At 50.5% G+C, this 13,973-nt stretch overlaps 1 protein-coding gene across 7 annotated transcripts in view; it reads right to left on the reverse strand.

The window, feature by feature from the left end:
- The window catches only part of Mvb12b (multivesicular body subunit 12B), a 169,782-nt gene extending 156,294 nt beyond the window's left edge, over window positions 1-13,488 (reverse strand). For 2 of the 7 annotated variants that reach the window (XM_087183186.1, XM_087183188.1), the window contains exons 1-2: window positions 13,339-13,488; window positions 405-527 (exon numbers count right to left, since the gene is read on the reverse strand). In XM_087183186.1, the coding sequence (XP_087039312.1) occupies window positions 405-515 (111 nt within the window). In that variant the 5' untranslated portion in view covers window positions 516-527; window positions 13,339-13,488. Of the gene's footprint in view, window positions 1-404; window positions 528-851; window positions 1,453-3,318; window positions 4,268-13,338 lie in introns of those variants that run through there. The other 5 variants (XM_087183187.1, XM_087183189.1, XM_013073796.3 and 2 more) reach the window with 4 other exon arrangements.
- Between the last annotated feature and the right edge of the window lie 485 nt (window positions 13,489-13,973).

Consider the following 13,973-nt stretch of genomic DNA (forward strand, 5'->3'; position numbering starts at 1 on the left):
CAATTAGCAAAGCGGAGATAAAGCTACTTGCCTTCCTGGGCTTCTGGGAAGTCTAAATGAGTTCACAGGTAGTCTTTCATAGAGTCCTGGATCATTTTCATGAAATGTCATGCCTCGAAGTGACTGTGGAAGTCAATGAATCCAACCTCTTAATTTCACAGAAGGGGAAAATGATCATCACAGAGGTCAAATGGCTCAGCCACAGCCCAAGCCAGGAAACAGCCCTGGCAAGCGCAGGTCTGCTGACTCCCCAGCCAGGACACTGGCCATGACCCCGCTCTGATTATCTTAAGTTCCTAGAGGGAAGATGCACACCTTACGCACAGGCCAGAGAGTCCCGGATACAGGAAGTGAATATTTGTTCAGTCAGTAAGCAAAACATACAAACTAGTGTCCTGACTTACTACATCGTAGCCCGTTGGGGCTCGGTTCCGGGAAGCCACGACCCCAACTCCTGTGATGGGGTCCATCGAAGTCTCTGGCAAGGCTTCTGAAAGGTCTTTAACTTCAGGCATGGTGGCTTGCTCCTGGTTCAGAAAAGGAAAAAGAAAGCACAAAATTCAGTGTTCCACGTGAGCAATACACACAGATAGAACCAGAACCTTGGGGCAACTGACCCTATCCTCTACTCTGACCCTTGCTCTTCTCAAGTAAGCTTTGGACAATCCTTGAGCTCAGGAGGTATTCTGACACAAGCCCCAAAGTTCATCATTCTTTTTTTTTTTTTTGGTACCAGGAATGGAACTCAGCCTCATGTTTGCCAGGCAGGCACTACACTGCTGAGCTACATCCCCGGCTGCCTAATTTCTGAAGAGATACCAGTAGCTCCTCTGAGGATAAATCAAACATACCTAAGTCTACAGCTTTTGTTTCTCTTCTTTTTTGATCCTGCTTTATGGAGGTACAGGCTTCCGAACCATGCTGAGATTGGATTTTCTGCAGGCAGAGCTCTGCAAACATGCAAGGAGCTTTGCAAACATGGAGATGACAGTGTTCTGGGCATGGGGCAGAGGAACAGTGTTTGAGTCCGGGCTCCATGACTTGCTAGCTGGTCACTTTAAGCAAGAAATTTAACCTCTTAGAAACTCAATTTTCTCACCTATAAAGTGAGGCCGTGATAGCAACACCCTCAGAGTTGGTGCAAGATCTAAGAGAGCTGATGTAATGAGGGTCCTAGAGAGGTCTGTGGTGCAAGGGTCATGTGGGCACTTACTCAAAGCTAAATATAAACAATGACCCTAATTCTTGCCGAGCACTTTGGAGGAAAGGGGGGCACAGGTGGAATTATTATTCTGCTGCTGCAGCCTCTTGACAGGACCAAAAGAGACAGGTGCAATGTGGACAGCGCCTGGCCTGGGCAGCCAGAGTGGCCGTGCCACCAGGAAGCAAATAAAAAAGGCAACACCTTATGTAAATGAATTTAAGTACTTTTACAAGGACAAGCAGCGAAAAGGAGCAAGTTAAATTCCACCTCCTTCTGCAGCAATTAAACTCCACTGGCTGTAGATCTGCCAGCTCTCTCAGGGCTGGTTACTGCTTTGAAAACAAACCAAATACCCTAAGGAAGAGCATTCTTACCTCTCAGCCTAAAATTACAAAAGGTAGAGGGCCACTAAAAATTACTGCAGCTCCCTAAATAGGAACAATCGAAATACTGCATACAAGTCACCCATGTAGTCAGTGGAATCCACAAAAGACTCAAGGAAGAGGCTTGTCAATGCAATGGAGCCAAGTCTCCAATCAAAGCTAGGAGGTGCCTGGCACAGCTGCCTTCTCCGCTTCTGTGTGTGACAAAAGAGAAACTAAGCAGGCTTTACTTCTACTGAAAACAAGCTTAGAGAGGGCCAGGGCAGGGGGTGGAGACCACACCGAATCACTGTATCATTTCCTATTTTCCAATTTCATTCACCAGCCGGGCTTATCTGCATAAAGCAAAGGCTTAGTGCTTCCCGCACTCAGTAGGCACTGAGTAAATATTTATTGAGTGACTACGCATGCATGCCCCCAGTACAGGTTTCGAGTTAAATATATGCACCTGCCGGATCCAAAAGCACGCGCTGATCAAAAAGTGCCTGCACTTGAAAAATTCTCTATTATTGGGAACACGAACATAACATTGCTGCAGTTTGCAAAATATTGGTAACTGCTGCTGGTTACCAAAAATGCTTTGCAATTAACAACTCATTAACAGAATGTAAGGATTCTGCCAGTGCTAAACATCACGCTGTGAATTTAATAAAGAACATGTGAGGTGAAGTGTTTTTTTTAAGATAGTACTGCCTTTACTATCAGAGAGAGAGATAGGGGAGAAAGAAAAAGCTGAAAAAAAGGGAAAGGGAGGGAGACAGAAGAGGAAGGGGAGAGAGAAAGGCAGGGAGAGAGAAGCCAAGCCTAAGAAATATCTTATTTGCTGATAGATTCATGTCCTCCGGTCACAATATGCGCAGCCAGGTACTGATGATAACGGGCTCTTTTGCTCTGCCGCACACTATCAATTGCAGGAGGGCAAATCGCTCTCTTGGAAAGGATGCTCCGGGATGCTCCCGCGGAGACGGCCCAGCAGCAGCTCCCAAGATGGCTGCAGGCGGCCTCCAGCTGAGGCAGACAAAGAGCCGGGCGCCAGGGCGGGCGCCCAGCCTGCCCAGCAGCCGGGGGCCGGCCAAGCGCAGCGCATCTCCGCGCGCACCCGCCCCTTCCCCGTCCCCCTTCCCCCAGTTGGTGCCCTGGGGACGAGGCAGCCTTTGTGAAACAGAGACAAATGGCTGCTCTCGGTGCGGGGCTGCGGCCCACTCCACTGCGGTGGAGGAAGCCCCACCACCAGCCAAGGAAGCTTTTAATGAGAAACGCCCAAGATATCCATGGCAGAGGCCATCGCTCAAAGCTGCTTGCCCTGAATTACATATTTTCTGATTTCAAATTACTTTTAACAGCGTCTCCACCGTCACTTCAATTGACCTTCCTAACAAAAGGCCATTTATTAACTAGCACTCTGTGTTTCCCCTGGCTGCTTGGAGCCTCGAGCCAGAAGGGATGGCACCGCCAAACTCAGCCGCCCAGGAACAGGCCAGGGGGAGGAAGAGGCCAGGAGTGCGAGCCCACAGAGCAGATCTGAGTGGGGCAGGGAGGGCAGGGTAGGGGAGTGGGGTGCCTACGACCAACATTAACCTGCCTGGCAAGAGGCGACACTGGCTAAAACATAAACTTCAGAGGCTGCCTTCGAGTAACGCCTGTTCCTATCTTAGGGGGAGATGGAATCTCCTCCTGTTCCGCACCCACATGCATCTCAACATCCTAACTGCACAGAACATGTGAACACACCTCTGTTGTATTCCTACAGCGCTTTGCAAATGTCAAGAAGCTTCCTCATGCTCCTTCTCAGTTAACTCGCACATCAGACCTGGCAGGTGGCTGGGCCGTGCTATCTCAATTTCACAGCGGAGGAAACTGAGAGCCGAAGTGCTCAGACACCACGTGGGCGCAGCCAGCAGGGGCGCGCTTCTCCCCAGTCCGGGGCCGCTTTGCATTACTCCGCGCACACAACCCAACACTGCCCAATCGGGAAAGCGGTTTCAACACTAATTATATTTTAAAATGCCAAAGCTCTTTTTTCTCTGGCCATAGCTCAATAAGTCAAGCAAGGGAGAGAAAAGTACAGAAAGATAAAAGTAACATGGGATTAATTTTCCTCGCACCTCAGTTTCAAGATTCAACATTCCCCTCATAAATAATTTACAACAATAAAAATGAGCTAAGGCCATGTTTGTGTAGGACGGAGGTAAATTCAGGCCTAATGAGGGAGATCCGAGCGCAGCACGGGAGGGAACAGGTTGATCTACGGCCCTGCACATGCAAGATCACAGCACACAGGGGCTCCATTACCCACAGCGAGTGGTGGGGCCAACCCGAGGAGGGGAGCCAAATGGGGAAACCTGCGCCATCCAGATGTGGCTGCAACGAGGGTCTCTACGGGGAAAGCCAAGCGTAGACCCAGTCTGGGTGGTGAGATAGCAGATGTTGAGATTTTGTTTTCCAGAACTTTGGCATTTTAGCCCGTCTGAAATCAAGTCGGTTCTCAACACAGGCCAGCTAAGGAACGAAAGTATGGGGCACCTGTGAGTCATGTCTGCTCTTGGGCACGGTGACAATGACCCTGGGCTACCCTAGTTTAGCCTCTCCGGTTATCAATTCCCATCCAACCTCTCCCCAGAGCAGGCTCACAGCCTAGACCATTCCAAGACCCCGCTCCGGGCAGCTGTTCTTGGGTCTCCCTGAGACTTTTCTCCCCAAGGCAGGAGAGTGAGAGTGTGTATGTTCGGCCAAGTGTGCACGTGCATATGCATTGTGTGCGTGCACACGTGTGTGTGGACTGGGTAAGATGGGGAGGGTCCAGCTGAAGTGTTTCCTCAGCAGGAGGATTTTGTCTCCCTGCCATGGTCCTCAAGTGCTGCGGGAAAGGCAGGGCTGGGAGGAGGCCAGCTGCCTGCTGTAGCCTGCAGCACGGCAGACAGGGCTGGGGGAAGCCCTCGCCGGTGCTGTCATCCAGGTTCACAGAGAAATGAACTTTAACTATGAACCCCCTTCACCCAGAGGGCACGCTGCTCCCTTGTAGCTGATCAAAGAATTACCACAACAGTGTGCTTAATCCCTAAAAGTCAGCAGTGCTGGGCTGAGCTGATGCTGAACATTGTTTCAGAATCAAAGGCCTGCCTTGCGGCCCCAGTCTGGGAGAAAACTAAGCTACTGTATCACAGCTGAAAACTCAGGGGAACTTTGATATCATCTCTGTTTAATTTCCACGGCCCTAGTGAGCCTGGGGTTTATCTCGTTTTATCAACTCCAGTACTGAAATCAAAACCCAGCTAACAACGCTCAGACCTCTCTCCACCGAGGCCCTTGGAGCAGCAGGGCGTGGGCCAAGGAGTTTAAAGTGCTTTCAGGGGCCAGGACTGCAGGGGGCACGGGGTGCCACCTTCAAAGGAGGCACCCAGCCTCCCTGCCATCTCAGCCTCCCTGCTGCGAGCAAGGCCAGCTCAGAAGTGGCACCAGCACTGCCCACCTGGGCCCACGGCGCAACTGCACAACTTTTGAGGAGAGTAATTTCAAAATATTAAGGGGGGCATGTTAAATTGGGCTCCTGTAATTGAAATGACAAAAATCAGTGGGTTAACTAAGTCCCCATAGAAGGATGAACCTGTGATCAGCTTGCTTGAAACCCAAAGTCAAGAGCACCAAAGACATAAACTGTCTGCCCACATCTACCCACTTGCGGGGCTGGGCAAGGGAAGGAAATATTTCAAATATTTCACTTGCTGTGGGAAACAACACAAGCATAGGATCGACACGAGGACTGGGCTGCCCCCAAATAAAAGCTGCTGCTACGGTCGGTGTCATGGGGAGGTACTTCCCTGTTCCCAGTGCAGCCCTCTCTACTGACAAAGCCACAAGCAAGGAACAGAAGGACACATCCCCATCCCAAAGGTGGGAGCACAGAAATACTGCCAGGTCACCTCCCTGCAGCAGAAGTACAGAGATCCCCCCACTCGGGAGGCTGTGAGCTGAGGCGGGGCCAGCAGCACTGGCCATGTGGGCAGCTGGGTCTTAGGCCACCCAAGGGAACAGAACACAGACTGGGAGGCATCCGCTGTGGAACTGCAGAAAAACACCAGCACCAGCTGGCCTTTGGTCTGGACAGATAACCTGATGACCACCAGCAGTGAAAGCCCTTGGATAAATGCTGTTGGGGAGAGTCAGGTGGTAGCAGGCCACAGGCTGCAGGGAGGGCAGCTCTGATGTTAGGGAACTACAGCACATATTTTTCTAAGCTCTCCAGGATCACAAAGAATTTTCCAGCTAGGAAACTAACAATGGTGGGCATTTCCTTTCCTCCCAGTAAAGGTCTGTTTCTTTTAATAGGAAATTTGGTGCACGAACTCATCAATGCAATCTGACCTATGCTTAGATGTGTATTAACCATTTGATGACCAAACACAGTTTCCAAAAACCATGTGATGGAGGTCTAGGGCTCAGATTGTAGCTGGTACAGGGCAATGCCAGAAACCAGAATTCCCTCTCTAAAAGTAAATCCTGAATCAAGTTTACAGCACTACCCAAGCCAAAGCCCTGCTCCATACAGACCTGACTCTACACAGGCCAGGGAACAATGTTCAAGGGTGGGGCATTCTCTAGTACCCATGGGAGCACCACCCAGACTTCCTCACGATCACTAGAAAGCCTCCTATCAAGGCTCCCTCATAGTGCCATGCTGCCCCCTGGGAAGCAGGAAAAAGAAGGCAATATCCTGCAAATGAAACCATCCCAAGAGACCCCAAGAGCAATGGTACCTTGAGTGTTCAGTGCCATGAGAGGAGTGCCTTGTCCCAATGGCCAGAACTTGCAGAGTGAGAATGCCAGCATGTCACCTCAGTGGCAGGCAAGTGGGCCCCCAGGCCAGAATCATCAGAACACCTGGCTTTGGGTTGGTCAGCCGAGCCACAACCTCCCTGACTTGCATGTGGGTCTTTCCATGCATTCAGAGGTTTAGTCATTCCACCCACCTGCTGATGACTTCCAAAATAACCTTCACAGCCTGGACTTTTCTTCTGAGATGCAGGTGGGTATCTGCTGTCCCGCTGGTCATCTTTACCTGCATGTACCACTGACGCCTCCAGCGTGGCTTCCCTTGACCCATCCCCCCACATTCCCAGTCCCTAACACAGCCCAGCACACAGGAGTCCACAGATGTCTAGGGAGAGCAGAGATGAAGACGGACAGTCCTGCACTCGGGAGCAGGAGTTATTGTACTGCAGCATACGTGAGCATTCCCGGAGAGGCTGTCATAACAGACACTCATGAGCCTCATCCCCAGGGACCCCAACTCTGTACATTTGAGAGCGGGCTGCTGAAAGCTGCCTGTTTAACAAGCTCCCAGCTAACATCACTGGTCTGCAATTCAAAATTTATGCCCCTAATAATAGGTACTTATTAGGTGTTTGATGAACAAGTGATAAATAAATGGAATGAACCTGAAGGTAGCCTCCCAGGAAGAACAGTCTCAGGATAAGGCCCCTAGTCCCTCCCTCCCTTTCACAGGTCAGCCAAGAGCATCAGCTCCTGCCCTACGGACAACCACCCAAACATTCAAAATGTGGGCCGCTCTGCCCATCCCCAAGACCTTCCTCAATTGCCCAGCAAAACAGTGCTGTCACTCAGAATCCTGGTACCATCTAAGCACGTGGTGTTAGCACACACACTTGTACACATGCTCATACACAGCTGGGCTTGCACACACGAGTGAAGACACGCACAGCCTTGCCTCTCAGAGGGCTGTAACGCTTTCTTTAGCAGGACACAAATTGTTCAAAGGTATATTATGTACACTCAATACATTGATAATGGATGGATAAAGCATGAATGAAGTTCCTATCCTCTCAAAATTGTCCAAGTTTTATTGGATTAAGGAGCAAATATAAGCAGCAGAAGCAACAGTGCCAGAAGACCTGTCTGGCCCCCCAGGGGGAGCCCCATACAGAGTGGCCAATGCCTTCAGCAGGACAAACATGGCTTCAGGAGGGAGCATCTGTAAAGGGGAGGGACTGCAGCATTTCCAGGCATTTCCAGGAGTACTAGGAGCTAGATGAGGGCCTGGCAGGGGCCAGGGGTGCTCGGGCTGGGTGAAAGAAGAGTGCCCCAAGAAGCCTGCCAATTTACAGCAGCCTCACTCCTCACCCCAGGTTCTGATTTAATGCATCCGGGCTGGGGCTAAGACTAGATACTGCCCAGCCAAGAAGTTCCACAATGCCCAGTGAAAGTGATAAATAAGACATGATACTCTCCAACTACAAGAAATGTTCCAAAGCACCACATATAACAGGACACTTCCTTCTGCCTGCTGAGGCAGGAAGACAGGGAGGAAGAGCTGGCTTCCCTGGAAGACGGAGAGTGGGGAGTGGTACAAGTCTAGCAGGCAGAAGACTGCCATCCATGAAGCCACTGTGGTGTGGACAAACACAGACCACTGGGGGAACAGCAAGTCACAGATGGGCATGAGAGCAAATGCTGAAACAAATAAACAAAACTCAGCTAAACTAAATTAAAACAAAACAACTCTATACTTGCCAACTCTACTCTCTGCCATTTCTAAGGGGTAAGCAATGATGCAGGCCCACAGGAAGGAGCTCCCCAGTGGTGTAGAAAGGGATTCCCAGGTCTTCCAGTGGATTGCCTCTCCCCACCACCACTTCCCTCAGACCCGCTGAGGCCTCCTGTGCTGTAGAGTGGCAGGCAGAGCTGAGGAACGGGAAGGGCACTTTGGAGTCAGAGGAGCCTGAGTTTGAATTACAGCTCTGACAGTTACTGCTACGTGACTTTCCACAAGTTAATCAGACATGCCAGGTTCATGCCTATAATCCCAGCACTCAGGAGACTGAGGCAGGAAGGTTACTGCAAATTAGAGGCCAGCCCAGGCTACACAGTGAGACCTCGTCTCAAAACAACAACAACAACAACAACAACAAACCATACTAGGTCTGAGTTTCTACTCCATAAAACAAATAGTAGATAATATATTCTCTACAGGAGTGTAATGTGTATAAAGCACCAAGAATTTGCAAATGGACACAACCAACAGAGTGAAAAGGCCACCTAGGGAATAAACAATTTGCAAATCAGATATCTGATATGGAGTTACTATCCAAATCCATAAAGATCTCCTACAAGTCAACAACAAAAATCAAATTACTCAATTGAAAAATGGGCAAAGGACCTGAATAAACATTTCTCCAAAGAGGATATGCAAGTGGCCATCAAGCAGATGAAAAGATGTTCCATATCACCAGTTATTAGGGTAATGCAAGTCAAACCCCAACTGCATCCATTAAGGTAGCTACTACCAGAAATTAAAAATAAACCAAAAAAAATTCAGCAAATAAAAGTACTGCACTGGTGAGGATGTGAGAAATTGGAAGCTCTAATGTGCTGTTGGTGGAAATGTAAAACATAGCCACCATGTTATAGAAAATAGTGTTCCAGTTCCTCAAAAACATTAAAAACGAAATATTTAGATGATCCCGAAATGAATTCTAACTCTATACCCAAAACAATTGGAAGAAGGGTCTCAGAGATATCTGTACACCCATGTTCATAGCAGCATTATTCACAATAATCCAAAGATGAAAGCAACTCAAGTGTCCACCTGTGGTACAGATGAACAAAATAGGATATATAAATTTTGGGGTTTTTTTTTTTTTTTTTTTATTTTGGGTTTTTTTGGTACTGGGGATCGAACTTGGGTCCCTGCGCTTGAGAGGCAGGCGGCAGAACCTCTGAGCTAAATCCCCAGCCCAGGATATATACATTTGATAGAACAGTATTATGCAGTCCCCAAAAGGAAAGAAAATCTGATCGATGCCACAACATGATGAACTTTGAGGATATTCTGCTAGGTGAAAGGAGCCAGTCACCGAGAGTTATACACTGTCTGATTCCAGTTCTATGAGGTCCCTAGGGTAGTCAAGTTCACAGAAGCAGAGAGTAAAAATGGTGGCTGCCAAGGGCTGTTTGGAGGGGAAATGGGGAATTGTTTAATGGGCACAGAGTTTCAGTTTTGCAAGATGAAAAAATTCTAGACATTAGTTTCATAACAATGTGAATGTATTTAACGCCACTGTTCTGCATCCTTAAAATAGGTTAAGATATTTTGTGTTTTTTTTTTGTTTTTGAGATAGGGTCTCACTGTGTAGTCCAGGTTGGTCTTGAACTAACCATGTAGCCCAGGCTGGCCCTGCATTCACGACGATTCTCCTGCCCTCAGCCTCCCAAGTGCCTGGATTACAGGCAGGCACCACCACACTCAGCTAAGACACTATATTTTATGTTGTGCGTATTTAATAAATTTTTAAAAGTATCTGGAAGTGTGGTTCTTAAATTTTAGGAAGTGAAAGTGCTTGTTAAACATGCAGGTTACAGTGCCCCTTCCCTACAGCTTCTGGTTCCTTGAAGTCTGGATACCAATCCCTGTAATGTGCATTTTTATAAACACCCCAGCTATAGTTACCTCATTAAGAATTCACTTGTTTCTTTTAAAGGATCAGGGGTGTTCTTTTGAACATTTTGCCCTGCTGATCTGTAAAGTATTGGAGAGGGAGTACATGTGCATGTGTCTGTATTTATATCATTATCCATATCTATGAAGAATAAACTCATGAAGATCTTATCCACAGGCCCAAGGATCCTCCATCCTCAGGGGACCATGAGCTATAAAACTCTTGTGAGGCTCTGGGCTTCAGGCCCATGGGGCTCTCACATTTCTAGCTGGACAAACTCTGCATCTTGCCAGAAGCGTGTCAAGTAAAGCAAACACTGCCACAGGATGTCCCAACAAGGGAGGTAATGCAATGCACACACTGCAGTGGCTTTGCTTCCCAGGCAGCTGGAGAGAGATCTGACTCAAGCAAGGCCGCTGCAGCAGCTCAGACACCGGAGGAAAAGCACAATTCCCAAGGGCAGCCCAGTGAGTGGAAGGTCAAGGAGAGCCCTGGGGCCAGGAAAAGAGGTCAGCAACGCCCCAGGAGGAAGAGGCAGCTCACTCCAGGCCCCATGCCTCCCCTTCACCACTCAACTGGCAAAGAAGGCTCTCCTCACTCAGCCACAGCCCACTAACCAGTGTCTTCAGCCCAAACACATAAAGCCATAGTCATTTGTTATCTTCATCGCCATAAGAGCACCTTTGACATTTCCCATGCTCAACTCCAACACCTTCATTACTTGGCAGTGTGGCAAGGATGCCACTCTAGGGGCACAAATCATGGAGCACTTCCAAGCTGCTACTGCAGAGGATCCCCGGCTACTTGGATTCTGACCCCAGAGAAGCAGATCTGCCACAAAATGGTTAGAGATTAAACTCTGGGCCCCTCCCCTACCTCTCCCAAGGCCTTGAGAGGGCATCCAGCAATGAATGTGTCCACACAGTTGTATGGTTTTATAACACATACCAAACCAAGATATTCTTCAATTCTATTTTTTGATAGCCTGGTCACTATCAACAAACTGTGTTTAAGTATCAGACCCACAAAACCAGATGGGTGTGGTGGCGCACACCTGTAATCCCAACACTCTGGGAGGCTGAGGTAGGAGGATTGCAAATTCTAGCCCACCCTGGGCAATTTAGGGAGACTATATCTCAAAATTTACAAATTTTAAAAGGGCTGGGATGTAGCTCTGTGCAAAGGTCCCAGGTTCAATCCCCAGTTGAAAAACAAAACCTAGATCTGTTGCTGGGGGCTGGATCTCACTTAAATTTCATGATGAAGTCACAACTATGAGTTTGTTCAGCCTTCCTGACCTCCCCTCTGTGGTAGGTATTTATTTGTAAGCCACTTCCACAATTAAGAAAATGGGATTCAGAAAGGTTCCAGGACTTCTCTAGGTTACCTGAGGGCCAGGAGGTGGCCTGAGATTCAAATCTAGGCCCCCAAATCCAAGCCCAGTGTTCACTGGACTGTATCACTATTCCTACTTGCCTTGATAAGAGCAAAATAATAACCGCAAACAGAAAGGCCCTCTAAATATAAACAAACAAACAAAAGGGCTTTCTTTTGGATTAGTTCATTGACAAACTTAAAAATAACCACTAACTTTTATTGATCATTTGTCACACGGCAAGCACCAAGGTACAACTGGAGCTCAGACATCACAGGGAAACCACAATTCCCAAGGGCGGCCCAGTGCAATACTTTACCTAGCATCAAAATCCTAGGACCTTAGATACAGTCATTAGCTTCACTCTATAGATGAGGAAACAGACTCAGAAAGGTTCTTTAACTTGCTCAACAACACACAGGAAGTAGGAAGGCCAGGACTTACGCTGAGCTCTAATTCTAAAGTCCCTGCTTCTAACTGTAGTACAATATTCTACAAGTGGAGAAGGCCAACTGGGTGCAGGATGCAGGTAGGGCAGGGAAAGTGCCTTGAGCCTACATCAGGGACCTAAAAGCTAGAAGGAAGGAATGACAAACGTGAATCAGAGAAATGGTTTTAGGTTCAAATGAACTGGTAGTTGCCACATCAACTGCTCTACATGGATCTTGATGCCTTGGACCTTCCAGAAGCCCCGATTCTAGAGCCCCCACTTAAATATTCTGAGCATGGCACAATTCCTCAAAGCACCCCACACAACTTCCAGCCAGCAAGAAAGGTGTCACCATCTCCTGTAACAAACCTTCCTAGCACAGAGTTTTTCAGTTAGTCTAGGTTTCTGCAGAGCTTATCTTCTAACTTTCCTAAGTCTTTTCTGCTGTTGCTGATAAGATTTGCCAGCCCTGTTAAAATGAGATGATATCCAGCCAGCTGTCCAGAAATGTGCAATGAGATTATTCTGAGAAAGAACCACCAGAGACAAAGGCCTCTAAAGAGGAGCTGGCCTGCTGTCTGCTTCTGTGGCTGAAATCCAAGGGCTCTGGACCTTGGGCGGGGGCAGGGAACAGAGAAGAGGCAATAGCCATTTGCCTTGTTCCCTCCTGTGGTCTTTCGCTGCACCCCACTAAATTCGGGACTGGGACTGGAATGTGCCTTTGGTGGGGAGAAAGGCAAATAATTTAGGAACGAACAGTAGTGTGCTGGTAACAAAGAGGACAAAGATACTTCTGGTGTTCCACTGTAGCTGTCTCTGAGGGTCTGATGTTCCCTGGTGCTATGCCCCAGCTTGTGTTCCAGCGCCTCATGGTGCACTGGGATCACTGCATGCTCATTGGCATGCCCACCATCCTTCCTGGACTGGTACTCTGGGCCTGGAGTGCCCACACCTGGGCATCTCACCTTGCAGACAGGTGCCCTAGGATCTAGGTGTCCTCTCGTCTGTGCCCAAGTAACGAAGTGGCCAGCACCCCAGAGGATGCCTAAGGGTCAGGTGCATGCTGATCTGCATCCACGTGACCGCCAAGAGCTGGACCCCAGGCCCAGCCGGTCAAAAGACTGTCCCCAGCCTGTGTCCAGGTGGACCGCCTGGCCTCTCCTCCGGGGAGGGCAAAGGTGGCTCTAGGAACCCCTCCCCTGCCCAGGTCTGGGGGCACTGCTGCCACTAGGGTCCCTGGTCCCCCCACCCCCGCCTCCCGCCCACGAGGCCGAGCCCGGGACCAGCAGCCACGGTCTCTGGGCCCTGCAGAGGCGGCCTGGGCCTGTCCCCGGCGGGCCGGGCACCTAGCCCGCAGGCCTTGGCTCAGCGCGGCGGCGGCTGCTCCCGCCCCCCGGCCCAGCCCGGCCAGCGCCCGCCCGTCCTCCGGTCCGCCCGGCGGCGCTCGGGGAAGCAGGGCCGGCGCGGCGCGGCGCGGCGCGGCCTCACTTAACTGTTCCCCGCTGGGGCGGCGGCGGCGGCGGCGGCGGCGGCCCGGCTCCGTCTCACGCAGAAGCAGCTTCTCATCGCCCGGGCGGCGCGGGAGGGGCCGGGCCCGGGGCCCAGGCGGCGGCAGCGGCGCCGCAGCTCTAGCGCGAGCCTCCCCGGGAGCGGCGGCGCGGCGGCGGCGAGGGGCGGGGCGCGGCCTGGCGGCGGCAGCGACCAAAACAGCGACAGTTCCCTCTCCCTCTGCGGGCCGCGGCGGCGGGCCGGGCTCCGGGGGAGGCGGGCGGAAGGGGAAACGGGAGCCCCGGAGCCCCAAGCCCGTGCCGCGCCCTGCACCCGGCCTCCCAGGCCCAGCCCTTTGGCCGTGAACAAGGCCTGGCACTGGGCCCCACCGAGCCCGCAGGCGCCCACAGCCCAGCCTCAGGATCCTCGCAGCCCCAGGCCTCTTGGAGCCTAGGGCATCGATGAACCTTTCCTCCAAGTGAGTCTCTTTCCAGGACCCTTGACCCCAGGCCGGGGAACACCCAAGACCTGTCCTCAGCCTGGTTGCTGGAAGCCCCCAGGACTTCCAGCATAGCTAGTGTGGCCTCTTCTGGGGACACCCACCCACCTAGCCCTTCTAGGCTTTACTGAACCCCAAGAC

The sequence above is a fragment of the Heterocephalus glaber genome, unplaced genomic scaffold (genome assembly GCF_053883595.1).
Source record: "Heterocephalus glaber isolate CG9 unplaced genomic scaffold, H.glaber_assembly_v1.0 deba00001479, whole genome shotgun sequence".
NCBI classification, from domain to species: domain Eukaryota; kingdom Metazoa; phylum Chordata; class Mammalia; order Rodentia; family Bathyergidae; genus Heterocephalus; species Heterocephalus glaber.